The sequence below is a fragment of the Grus americana genome, chromosome 3 (genome assembly GCF_028858705.1).
Source record: "Grus americana isolate bGruAme1 chromosome 3, bGruAme1.mat, whole genome shotgun sequence".
Taxonomy (NCBI): Eukaryota; Metazoa; Chordata; class Aves; order Gruiformes; family Gruidae; genus Grus; species Grus americana.
Window position 1 is genome coordinate 92217762 of NC_072854.1, and position 13873 is coordinate 92231634.

Here is a 13873-nt window from a genome sequence, read left to right on the forward strand (position 1 = left end):
TAAAGAAGAGGCAGGCAGCACAGCATACGCAGGGAGAGCCATAAAGCCCTTCACATTGCTCCATGCTGCCTGCACTGGCAGCGTGACTCTGTAAGTTTCATTTCTTTATGAAACACAGTCAAAACATCTATCTAGTGCCTATTCCTGCCTGTTTGTCATTAGCTACGGGAGAGGCGACGTCTCTCTTCCAAACCCTTCCCCCTCCGCTCACACTCTCCTCTTATCTCCAACGTGTTCTAGGAAGCGAGAGCCAGGAATAAAACCCAAAACCAAGAACAAAACCAAAAAAGGAAACAGAAACAAAAGAAAGAAGAGGTGGAAAATAGGAGGGAGAACAGGGAAGGGGAAGAAGGTGCACAAAGAAAAGACTCTGAAGCAGTAGGACGAACATGGGCTGTCTATTGAAAACAACAGATGAGCAGAGTAAATGGGAGGAAGCTGCATCACAGCCTATCGATAGGGACTCTCAGAAAGACTCAATAACTAGCATGTACCCCTTGAAGCCACCAAAGGAGTGCGGATAAGAGATGCACACAAAGCACTCACTTTTATCTTTGATACCTGGCAAGCATTTTTCATCCTGTGCTCAGCTTTGTAAAACACAAGCCAACAGCCTGCTGGATATGAACAAGCACAATGGTGTGAAAACAACGTTGCAAGCCTGCAAGGCTGATATGAGGGGTATATTGGTTGGGGGGAATGTGATTATCTCTTCTCTCACATTCTCCTTAGCCTGAATGAGCACTGAACAGTGGTGTTAGGAGCTAGAGATAGATAAGATTTTGCTACTAGATGTGTTTTAAGATCATATGAGCCTTTCTAGAGAGATTATCTGTACTGTTCTCAGGCACTGTAACTATTCCAAACAGAGCTAAGAGTGGGAAAACTGTTTTTAATTATTCCCTTGTACTAGGAAAGCTAAACAATATCCCGCTTTTTCTCTTGCACAGTCAAGAACTTGAAGTGCATTAGGAGCAGTGCTTATGAAAAGACTAAAACAAAATCTCTGCTGCAAGGCACCTTCTGAATGGCAAGCCACCTTGTAAAAACTTCAGCTACCGTGGTTTGGGCAGGTTACCTTACGTACTTTGGATAATCAGAGAAGAGAAATGGTACCATGAGGCATAACAAACCTGCCACCACTCATATTACCAATTTTCCCAACTAACTGACTGCAAATGATCTGTGGACCAGGGATAACCAGCTCAGGAAAACTATGAATCATACTGAAGAGCAATTTGCAAAAAGACATAATTAGTCAGACTAATTCATTAGTTAGGGATCATTTGTTAAGCTCTTGTAGGCAAAGGGAAGTCTCAATAGCGGCATTGGAAGATGAGAGGCAGACCTAAAGGGGAAACCTCATCCCACAGCTCCCAGCCGTTTCTGTTGAACTCACCTGACCCATCGGTGCCAGTCAGGCCTGTATCGAGCTTCCCTGGCCAGCCTTGTAGGAATCACACTGATCCTCTGTCTGACAGGGATAACAACCACCATGGCTGGGCAGACACCCCCGCCTGCAGTGAGTCATGGCCAGGAAGAAACTCTCTTCCTTTCCATTGGGTGGAAAAAACATGAAATGTGGAAAAAGCTCCTTGTTTCCCACCCCCACCAAACATCCAGCTGTCCTGGAGTCTTCCCTTACAGCACAGGTAGAAAAGACCTTGTTCTAGCAGGTCTCGTCGACACATCATACCCCATGACAGATTGCTAGGGATGAAAAGAGAGATGGCTCAATGTGCTGTCAGCTGCAGTGACTGACGTTGATGTCCCATTTTCAGGCAGCAAAGAGCACAGCTGCGGCAGGATTCTGCCCTCTCTGCTCCCAGATGCCTGTGGCAAAGTTGCTGTTTCACCCCCAGGTCCCACACAGAAGTCTCATTAAGCTTCAAGCACAGCTTGTCTATCAAATGCTATTGATCAATCAGCTCTCCTTCCACCAGCGTGTGGCTGCCACTCAATCCCACTGCATGTCCCAAACCTGTCCTCCTCTTGAAGCCTAAAAAGGCAATGTCACCTCTCCGTCCTCTTGCTTTCTCTGGCTTTGCATCATGACGGCTGTTCGAACCATCCACCAAACACACCTCCTGTTGACACACCGGCTTCTTTCTGCATCCTTTTCCACCTCCCTCAGGGCCGAGTTCTGCATGGCATCACATAGCACAACTGAAGGCAATTGACTTGAGAGCACAAATGTAATCTGCCTGTTCTCACTGCCTGACCAAAAGTTGAAATAGAAAAAAAAAAAAAGAGAGTGCATCAGTGGGGGAGAGTTAGAGCTGAAAAAAACACGTTTTCCTGCTACAGCAGACGGCTCAGCGGGTAGGTGGAATTGTGTTGATTTGACGTTGTCCCATACGACAGCAGCCTGTGATCAGACAGCAAACTTGCAGTGAAGGCAGGCAAAAAAGAAGATAGGATTAAAGAGGCTGTCTGGCAGACGTGACTTATAAGCCATTCTATGACAGAAGGTCAGCTTTGAGATTCAGTCCTGGGAACACTGGGAGGCCAAGTCACTGCAGTCCCCAGTCCTAACACCAGTGAGACTGGACCACCACAACCCATATCAAGTGAAATAATAAACAGTAAAGGGATGTGCCATTTGTCACGCCCCACAAGAGTTTTGATCCATGCAGCATCTCACATGCAGCTAGGGCCACCATCCGCTGCTTCCTGGGAAGTCACACTCCCTTCCTTGGTGCATCCGGCTGGGACTGCAATGCTCTATCAGGGAGGAGGAAAGAAAAAAGGACTCTCACGTCCCTTTTCCATGTGCCCTGTCTGTGCACTGCACTGGGGCACCAAACTAGGCTGTCCAGTTAAACAGCCTCTCAGCAAGAGGATTACTCAGTGGATATGGCACCACAAGCCCTTTCCCTTTTTCCAGGTAACACCAGGTGAGTGCAGCACAGGTCACATTTTACAAGTCACAACTCCATCCTTTAAGGTTTTCATCTTCGAATATGAAAAGGAGTTAGGAAAACAGCCCTGACTGCTTTTCAGCTAAGCTGTCCTAAAACCTCACCATATCACCTCCTCAGCTCCTGCAGCATCCCCCAACTTAAAACCCCACTGCATCACTAGTGGGGGGATGCACAGGATGGGGTCACTGGGGACACGGTGCCCACAGAGCAGCAGGATGAGGGCGATGGACCCAAGCCTGTCGACAGCCCTGCGTCAGGTGGTTACCTTGGTGATGGCAGCGTTGCCCAGACAGCGTGTAATCCCCTGGAGCCAGCAAAATGTTAGCCCCTTGGTTTGTAAAGCAAGTTCAGTGACCTCTGCCTGCTTGTGCAGAGCTGCTTTCTTTCCTAGCTCTTGGGATGCCCCCGGCCCCCATGTGCAGCCCTCAGGCCACCCCCCAAGACACTGGCTGCTCAGTTTCCCGAGAAGCTTTGCCTGAAGCCAAAGCTGCATCTGCAAAAGAAAAGGGATTTTGTTCATCTCCCAGAGCGCAGAGCTGGGCTGCGGCAAGGGCCACCACCCACTCAGGTACACCATGACCTGCTCGGGAACACTGCCTTTCTGTGTTCACAGCCTTTCCTAACCTGGGGCCCAATAAACAAGTCGGCTTAAAATATTTAGAGGCAGAGAAAGCAATACTCTGTGTGTGTCTGTTTTATACTCTTCTCCAGGCACTGCCTACTGCTGAAGATGGGAGGAGACAAGCTTTTGGCATGGATGTTCTCACTCCTGATGAGTGCAGGGCTGGGTAGATTAGCTTGCTCTGGAAGTTTGTTCTACCCTGACTGCCCACACTAACTGTTTATGTTATCACAGGGTTGCTTACAAGCATTGGAAGATGCATCCAACTTCACTATGCTGGGTTCTTCATGGGCCAAGGGCCACACACATGGGTTCATCAAGCCATGGTGTTGCACGAACAGGGGAAGCACAGTGGTACGAGTTAACAGTGTTCTCAACTAAACATTTATGTAAAAGACTATAGGCTGGCGTACTGCTTGCTCATCCTCCCTTTCGAGTAGTACCACCCCTGCTTGGTGTGAAGGGAGCGAGTGAGAGATGTCCCTGCCTGGGTCTGCGTGTCCTTGGAGCAGCATCCAGCTCTGTGCGGCAATGAAGCCAAAGACAGACAGCAGTTGACAGACGCTGCTGAAGCGGGCTCAGAGGAGAGCAAAAGAACAACTCAGAGGTAGAAAGCAAGTGATACAAATCTGCAGCCCGTGGGCCTCAGCATAAAACCTCTCCCGCTGTGCTGCGCTGGCCATCAGTGGAGTTAACCTTCCACTCTAATCACAATCATTAAATTCCTGCTAACGCCCCTGTCCTATGTCTGTCCACACAGCTCTGTTATCTGTCACCTCCCCACACGGTGAGCCCGGCTCCCCACTGCCGCAGCTCTCATTAATGCCGCTCTGGCTGGCTGATGAGGCAAGCGGCAGCCAGCTCCGGAGCCCAGATGAGTTTTGTAGACAGCAGGGGATGTTTATCCAACATGGAGGGGATGAAAGTACAAACAGAGAGACCATACAATTACTCAGGCATTGCACAGGGCCACTCTCATTAAAGATGGTCTCCCCGACAGGAATTAATCTGAAGTGACAACCCAGTGAGCTAATTTAGCAAATGGGTCTGGGGCTTGGCCGGGTGCAAATTACAGGGGTCTGTCTGGCAGGTAGAGCTGAGCCTGCTCCGAGGAGGGGAAAGGCAGGAATGTGTTAAACTGGCCCTGTTCTGGCCCGAGCCTGTGTATCAGAAGGTATGGAGGAGACAGCAGCCTCAGGTCTCCTTGAGGGGCACAACAAAGATTAAACTTCCCTACTGCACCAATACCTTCTCCTTCCTCTTTCTCCTGCAGCCTCAGGTCACAGATGGGTTCCAGCTCATTAAGCGCACAGTAATTCTGCCACTATCCCCTGTAACCGTAACCACCAGGCCAGCTCAGATCTTTCCTCCAGGATGCAACCTGCTTGCAATATTAGATGGCTTTTCTTTTCTCTTTAATGTTAGAGGAGAGCTCTGGGAGGGGATAAAATACACAGAGAGAAACAAGCAACTTAAAAGGCTTTTTATTTTTTAAGCAAAGATCTGGTTTGGGGAGGCTGCTTTGAATCCCCAAGCAATGAAAAACATTTTCAGTTGGAGCACAATGCCTCAGTACCTTTCTATGCTGCAAGAATACATGGAAGGAAAAAAGATGACCAAACAAATACCCCAAAAGCCTCATGGCATCTGCCCACAACCAAACCACCGAACTCATGGTGAAGTGAGGTGGTCGGCATTTGGATCAGTTGTCTCAGAGCAAGAAAGGACAAACCTCCCAAGCCGCCAAGGACAGGTGTCCGTGAGGCCCCTGCAGTTCCTCAGTGGGGACGTTTTCCCCTCTGAATTGCTACTCAACACGAAGCCACTGCCTAGCCCACCTGACCGATGCACTTCAGGAAACAACAGCCTATTTGTCAAGACATAAAACAGAGGCTTTACAAGAAGCCTGCTCCACATTGCTATCGTATGTGCTTTGCCTGGGTCAGTGGCTCCAAGCTGTCAGGCTGTTTATTTGGTTTTAATCGAAGGTTAATTCTTATTCTACTGGAACTGGTACGTCTGCTGTGCCGCTCGGCCTGCTCCTCAGCGCTGGGAACAATGAGCTCCTGTGGAAACACACCTGCCCGTCTTGCTGGGAGCCCCCATGCATTGCTTAGGAAACCAAATTCCTCCCAGACTGCTTGCAATCCCCCCAGGAATGCCCAACCAGCCCTCGGAAGCTGCTGAACAGGAAGAGTTGGAGGAGCCACAGCACCAGCCAGTTAATAAACAGCACTTTGACTCTCACTCAGCCCCATTTTCAGCAGCTGCAGTAAGCAAATTTAATTCAAGGGTTCCCAGGTGCCTTGCAAAGCATCCTGCTACTTAGGGATCTTCATATTACATATGCCAAGAGCTCTCCTAGCAAACTGGGGAGAGCAGCAAAGCATTTTACAACCAGTGGGCATCCCAGCTGGCTGCCCTTTGGATTCCAGCTCAGCAAGAGTTAATGTCTTCTAGACAACCCCTCACCACCCTGAGACTGCACGCTGCTCCTGCTGCTGCCCCGTTCATCCTTAAGATGCTGAAGAGCACCTGCCACCGACCACCGAGGCTGGGGAGCTCCCAGAGCTGGAGGAGAAGGTGAGTTGGCTGGCTGGGTAAGCTTTCATCAGCTTGATGCCAGCAATAAATCAGTCGCGACTGGCTGCGTGTAAGGCCTGTTTTTATCTGAGGAGAATAATTCCACTGCAATCCTAGCTCTCTAGGAGGATTTCCGTGCCACCATGGCCAGTGCCTGGAAGCCAGTGTATCCAGTGAGGAGGGCATGCAGGCAAACAGCGGCTCCTCATTCAGGCAGACAAATCCCCTGTCTTAAAAGCTCTCCAGTCAGCAATGCTTTTAAGCTTTTGAGCTTTTCAGGGTTGTATTCAGTAATGTCACCGTGTTCTGCAGTCCAATGATGGAACAGCAGGACACGAAGCTCAGCCCACCACAGAGAAGGTGCAACGGAGCAGCAAAGCCTGCGGGATGTGGACGAGGGTGACGGCGCAAGGGAAAGAGTGAAAGGTCAGGAGGTGTCACAAGGCTCCTCTGGGACAAGGAAAGGAAAGGAAAAGGGCTCTGTGAGACCTCAGTATATGGCACATGGGGGCGGAGACCTCACCATGAAATGCAAGTGTCTTCATCGGAGGAGGGCCAGGAGGAGGCAATTACATGAAAGCCTTTTCCAGAGTGTTTCCTGCTTGTACTTGACAGAAGAGGGAACAAAACTCCTCTGCTTCCTCCTCTCTCTGCCCTCCCTTATTCAGACACCACCACAGCAGCACCTGTAGCCATTTCTAAGACACTGCCCATACGTGAGACTGGGCTACAGCAGGGCCGCGATACAACACTCCTCTAAACCACACCACTGAATAGTCACAGCTATGTAGTAACGCTGCAAAAGAAACATTAACAGCAGTAACTGATGGGATATGAACAAAACCAGCGAGGGTTAAATTCGCATGGGCACTCAGCCTCCTTCATGTCATAACTTAAAGCAGAAACGTGATTTTCCCTTTTCTTGATCCCTTTCAGTAGGACCTCAATGAGGAACAGATCCAAGATTACTTTTAGGCACTGTGCAAAAGAAAAAACCCTCAGCATCACTGGAGAAGGATAAAAATCACAAATTAGTTCATTGAATTGCACTGCTGATAATAGCAAAACTCAGCCAAGAGGGAAGGGGTACTATGACAAACTGCCTTCATTATTAGAGGCTCCCCTGTGTCCTGTATTATTATTAAGCACCGACAATGTGCTCCGCATGGTTCGAGTAACAAACAAAGGCTGTCCCACCCCAGAGAGCTCACAATCAAACAGAGACATAAAACTGGAGCCTACTGTGCAGAACTAGACGAAAGAGACACTTGGATCTTTTTAATTATTTTGTTTTCTATCTACAGTAAACAAACTTTTCCTTGCAAAATGCATTTGCTCCCAAGCTATGACTGAATGGCAAGAACCACCAATGTTAAGTGTCCACATTTTGAAAAAATGTTGAATGCGAGAGCTTTGCTGACTGTGGATCAAAGTAATCCTACTAGGTTAACGTGCTCTTTAAAAACATCAGACTTTTCCCTAACCTTCTCCAACCAGTGATCTCTTCAGATTTCCCTCAGTTCTCCCCCTCCACCCTCTGGTATGATTTCTCTTTAGACTCAGAAACCTTGAAACCCACTTCTCTTCCCCTGCAGAGTTTATATAGTCCAAATAGCTTCATTACTGTGACAGTATGAAAGCCCTTCTGCAACACAAACAGTCGATGACTTTTTCCTGCAGTTCCTGCCTGGAGAGCTCTTCAGCTTATTCCCTTTATTTCATATGAGTGAGTAGGATGGAATTCCACTCGCTTGAATCTTTGGCCTATAAAAATCTACAATACCTACTAATGACTGTGGCGTTTTGTTCACATTAAAACCCCATTCAAAACACTGAGCATGAGCAGTCTGATGGGAGGCAGCAGGGCTTTGAAAGCTCTCGATCGTACCCAACACCAGACGTAAAAACGAATGCTGAGCGGTGCACTTGGCCTGTCTCTTCCATTTGGTGGGGAAGGTGCAAGACCACCAGGATGTGGCAATTTCATCACCTTCAGCTCTTAATCAGCAAGGAGACATCAATGTAACTGCCGCCTGAGAGGTTCCTCTTCCCAAGGGCACGTGCTAAGGCTCCAGAAGAGCAGACCTTACCTGCCGGACTTCCAGTCGGTACTTCAGGATGGGATCCACAGCATCGGGCTCCTTCTGCGTCCACTGCAAGACGTAAGAGTAATTCTTGGATTGCTTCTGGCTCAAGGTGGGGTTGGGAGTGTCATAGTAAAACTCTGGGCTGTAAGCTTTGGCTGGAGGGGAGAAAAAAAAAAAGAGGGAGGAAAGTAAAAGAGGGGGATCAAGGCGAAACATAAATTACAAAGAGACGTGGTGAGAGTGCAACAGCCCCACTTGCCCAGCTCATCCGCTTGCCTCTGACGTGACGGACACCTTTACTATTGTAGCTGGTGTTGCACTGTTGTGCCATCATTCTCTGTGAATCACTACTGCTTTCACAGCTAAACTACTGGGAGGGTTAGCAGCCCTGCAGTACCAGTGGGGCATGACCGACACCAAAGAAGGCGGGAACAACTTCAGTTCTTCAGCTGGAACCAGCTCTAATCTTTTCTCTCTTACTTTGTAGTTTAGATTGAGGTAACAGCTTTAAACTGGCATTTCTCCTGTTTCATCTGCTGCTTTACAGAGTCTCCTGCTAACAAACCCTGAGGAAAGATCATTTGGCCAGTAGGTCACAGGAAAAGTGTTATTTATCACACAGGGACCACGGCATTAAAAAGGAGACCTTGCTCCCTCTGCACCTCCCCTGCCTTGGCAACACAGTGCCCCAGCCTCTTTGTAACACGACAGTCAACTCAGCAGCAAAGAGGATGCTGACCTCAGCCTGAGTAAAAACAGCGGGAGCTTTTGCAGGGATGGAGATATCTTTTTCTAAACCCATGTCTCCCCTTAAAAAACAGAGGGCAGCAGGAGGAAGGGAAAGACAGGAGAAACAACATAGCAGAGAGAAACTGGGTGATTCAAAGAAGGGATTTCCCATCATTTCCCCAGCCGCTGCTGTCTTGAACCACTACCAAACAGAATTCGAAGGCTACTGCCATGCAGCCCAGAAACTGGTGGACTAATGCACAGGGTCCAGAAGCAACCTGAGGCCTTAACCACATGTGGTTTTGCCCTATTTGAAATTACCTTCATTTCACTCTGTGCACTTCAGTTTTTGGCAGGTCCTGTCCTGAGCTAGGCAGGAACTGGACCTGAACAAAAACTCTCCTTTCTGGGTTCAGGTCCAATCTGGACCTGCACAGACCAGAAAGAAGCCTGGGCAGCAAGGGATGCCGGAGAGCAGAACTGGCATAAACACTGTCTCCCCCAGGCAGTTTGTTGCACCCTTCCACTTGAATCACAGGCCCTGCCATTCTATGTGGTTATAATTAGGCTCAAAAGGATTCAATGCTTATTTTTTATGAACTCAGATGGATAATATTGATGTTTATTTCCAAGTCCTTTTTTTCTTATTATTTTTATTGACTTGAATTTTTGCACAAGCAAGAAGTTCAGAACCACCTCAGAGACTAATTGCTGCTTATTCAACTTGTATTGACTGTGGAAGTCAAGCTTCGTAATGGATTCCGAAATAAAATCAGAACTGATGATAATCATCATCTTGCATGATATTAATTCCTTATTAATTGACTCCAAGATGGAAACGGAAGCTAAAAAAACCAAACCTTCTAATAGAAATGCAGCACATCAAGATACTTTTGGAACTTCCTTTCTGGAAACTTTTACCATTGCTGGAAAGTTTTGTCTTTTGCTTACAGCTGACATGAAGAGCTGAAGGTTATTCACTCCATCTCTCACAGCTTTTCTATGCTTGGGGCTAGTGGGAGTGCAGGTGGTGACCAGTATGGGCTGCCCTGATAACCTGCTCAAGGGGAGTGGGTTGGATGTCTCGCTATCCTTCCCAAACACCTCAGAAAGCTAATCTCACATCCATAGAAGAAACTAATCCCATCCTGGGCAGATTTATGAACTCTGTTTCCAGTACATCTGAACACCTCACAGTCACAAATGAGTCACTACCTCCCTGTCAGACAGGAAAGTTTATGGTCCTTCTTTCACAGAGAAGGACCAGAAACAGACTATGCCATCCCCCCTGCTCACACAGGAAGGCTGTGGCTGATGGGAATTAAAACTCCAGTGGTCCTGAGCCCAAGCACAACAGCCTAGCCACTGGATTATTTTTCAGGTTGCTCTACAGGCTCAGAAGGTCTAACTGCTTTGTAACTGTCCAGAACACAGGCAGAGATGTCTGGAGCTAAAAAGCCACCATCAGGTATCAATGCCTTGGAAACGGAGAAGGGATGCAGGAAAATAAATGCTTGCTGCTTTCCTGATGAGTGCTCTCTAGGGATGAACGCTGCTTTTTGCTGAGGGGATCTTATCTTGTGGGGCACAGCATGGCACACCAGGTGGTAAAATGTATTTGTTACTACTTCCAGCAAGAAATTCAGATCCTGGGAGCATTCCCAAGCTTGCTAGGGACACAGTTTGCTCTGGTGGCTCAGAGTGGGATATGATTTGCCATCACTTAGTGACATGAGAGTTGGTAACATATGAAGAAAGGGTAGAGAGGGCCAAAGCTCTCAAGTAAAGTCCACTGCCAGACAAATTCCAGGAAATCTCAAGGGGTGAGAGCAAGGTCCTGAAAAGGGGCCCAAACACTAGAAGTGGTCTGGGCTTCCCCATTTCTGAGAGCATCTCAGAGTTACAGCATACCTGAGCTTTTCCAAACCCTAGGAAAGATTTGCTTCAAAATCAGGCCTCTTTGGATGTTATTTATTCTCATTTGTTCAGCCCTGACTTGAAAAGTATTATAAATTGGCCCTGGACTGAAAACCCAGTATTTTGGCTGAATTTATTGCTTACTAAGGCAACTTCATTGCAGACCTTGTCGAGAAACTGGTGCCCAAGTCAAATCTGGGGTCATGGGAAAAGCAGATTTAATGATCAGCTGGAGAGGCTAGGTCAGATGTGTGGTTTTAAATGCTATAACTCTGCCATCCCTCTTTGCAGTTGCAGGTGCTGAAAAGGAATCCTGTTATGGTGCCTGCTGGATTCACAGAAAACTGTGAGCAGCAATTCCACTGAGTACCAGTACCCATTCCCAGCTCATGTTTGTCCTAGCAGGCATCGTGAGACACAGACCGACAGGAGACACAGGGAAGGTACAGAAACACGTAATACAGTTTGTTTGTTTTTAGAGGGGAAATTAGATGTTTTGGAGCCTGTTGGGGCCTTTCACTCCCCCTTGGTCAATACTTATCTATGATACAGGTTGTCCAAGCTTGAAAGCTGAAGGCAGTCTTAACTCCTGTACCTTTCAGGCAAGTGGTCAAACACAGCTAAAATGTACCAGTGGCTGGCACCAACTGCCCCAGGTCCATCCCAGGACTGCCTGAATGATGGAGGCAGATCTCCCTGTTGGCTTATGGAAAGCCAACCCCTGTGAACACAGTGTCGTGCACAGAGGAGGCAGCAGAGGTTGCTGGTACTGGCCCCAGTTTATTGGGAGCAAGCTTCCCACCTCCATGACCGCATCCAACAGCTCGCTCCAATGTGTGCTCTGTGACTTACCAGACACCTGGAAGAGGCAGGTGGAGACCCCCACGTCGTTGGAAATGCTACACTCATAGCTACCACTGGTCTCCCGGCTCACGCTGTCCACCTTCAGCTCCGAGTAGTCCTGCTGCTCTGCCAGGGGCTGCGCCAGAAGGGTCCCGTTGAAGCGCCAGACGGAGGTGGCCACCTTCATGGGGCTGCCTTTCAGCATGGTGCAGCGCAGGGTGACGCTGCGCCCCACGCCCTGGCGCATGTCCTGGAAGGCCGGCTCCACCACAGGGGGAACTGGAGACCAAAGAGCAACAGACAGGGACACCATCAGGGAACAGCCGTCTCGCTCAGCACGGTCACCCCAGTGGTGCCTCTGAGGAGGCAAGCACCTATGATTTCCAAGAGGATATTTATTTTCTGGTGCAAACTAGGCTTCATCAAAAGCAGCAATAGTCATCTGACATCCCCTTCTGACTGGGCTGTGGCCACCTCCCACCTCCCTCCCATTTATTAGGTAGGGGTGGCCTTTAGCAAGCACTCATCCCATGGTGAGACACTGCTTGGACGAGCTACCAAGCCCTGCTCTTTCACGTGAGAAGTACAACTCCAGCAGCTGAGGGCCACAGCTTGGATTCAGTCCTCAGATCCTAATCAGAACCACCATAGTCCTCGTACCCAGCATAAACTGCACTTCCTGAGCAGGCAGGTATGCTCCTAAGCAATTACATTCATGTTCTTCTGGTCAAGGTCTGACAGGTTTATGAGGGACAGCATGTTCAGATGGAGGGATACGCACTGGCTGTCCCCACAGAGCACAGACCTGAAAGGGTGTTAAAGCGCCTCTCCCAAATACATCAATATAACACATTAGGGACTGGCTACAGGGACTCTGGGTCCTATTTTTATCTCTGGCAACAATTCCCCAACATTGAGAGGCAACTGACATCTCTCTGTGTCAGCTTCTCTGCCAGTAGTATGAGAATGGTGATGTGTGACCACCTCCTTAGCAAAGGGAGGCGACTAAGTCTTGTTCTTTAGCACTTGTAAAAATTTACAGGACCCTCATGATTTGGGCATGGTTGAGGCAGAGCAAGGAGAAAGTCTGGATTGGTATTGCTTGGGTTACCCCTTATTTAATGCAATGGCAGAGGACTTCAGTCTCCACAGCCATCTGATGGACATCTTACACTTGCAATAAACTCTTAATTAAAACACTCCAGCATGGGAATAACCAGGAGCTCATCTTCTAAAATGAGAAAGGCTTCCTGAACACAAACCAGCTGTTAGCCTGAATGTAAAAGAGGGAAAACAGACTTACAGCAGCTCCAGCACAATCACAGCTCACCTTTTCCAGGTTCAAGCACCTGCTCTTCCACAGATGTCTATGCACTACAGATCTACAAAGCACCTGCCTCCTCTAAAGGTGTGCAAAGCTGCCAAGCACAGCCAGGCCCTAAAACCTGCAACACACAGCATCTGCAGTGCCACAGACACAGCTCCACCAAGAACCATGGGTCACACAGCATCCCTGCCGCCCTGAACACAGCCGTGCCTGGAGGGCTCCAGCACACCAGTGTCTCCCCTCCCACAGCCTGACCCAAGCAAGACTCACCTACAGCTCTGTAACACTAGTGACATCTCCATCTTTACCACAGATGAAGGTGGTGCACATACCGCCCCAGAAGTCTTGCATGCACAGTGTCCCCTCTCCCAGGGACACAGACACATCTGTGTGTACACAGCGTACGAGCATCCCCTCCACCTGGCAGCCCTTGTTTGACAGTGTTTTCTAGGTACCTGTTCTCAACTCTCAGCCTCTGGGCCCTTTGCTGCACTTAAGTGGATTAAAAGCAGCCCTTGACTGAGCTCACGCTGCCGTGCTGAGTGGCATGGTCAGCTCATTACAGATGGCTTCGCTCGCAACGTGTCTCTGCGGGTGCTCCAAGTGCTGACTTGCCTTTGGCTCACACGTCTCCCACCTCACGGCGAGAATAATGTGAGAAGTTGTTTGATTAGACCTAGTGCCATGGATGTGTCATCTCCATCCCTAGCTGCTATCCCATTTCTTGGGTCACATCTGCTCCTTAATTGAAGCCGGTGGGGTCTCACATTATAATCAAGGCCAGCTGGTGATGTAGGAGGAAAAAAAAAAGAGAAAAGGGGAGAGAAAAGAGAAAGGAAGG

The 13873-nt window shown here is 48.6% G+C and overlaps 1 protein-coding gene across 4 annotated transcripts in view; it reads right to left on the reverse strand.

The window, feature by feature from the left end:
* Positions 1 to 13873, reverse strand: part of MDGA1 (MAM domain containing glycosylphosphatidylinositol anchor 1) — a 143230-nt gene that overhangs the window by 40798 nt on the left and 88559 nt on the right. For all 4 annotated transcript variants that reach the window (XM_054821121.1, XM_054821120.1, XM_054821119.1 and 1 more), the window contains 2 exons: positions 11715 to 11984; positions 8220 to 8371 (listed from right to left, as the gene is read on the reverse strand). In XM_054821121.1, coding sequence (XP_054677096.1) covers positions 8220 to 8371; positions 11715 to 11984 — 422 coding nt within the window. The remainder of the gene's footprint in view (positions 1 to 8219; positions 8372 to 11714; positions 11985 to 13873) is intronic.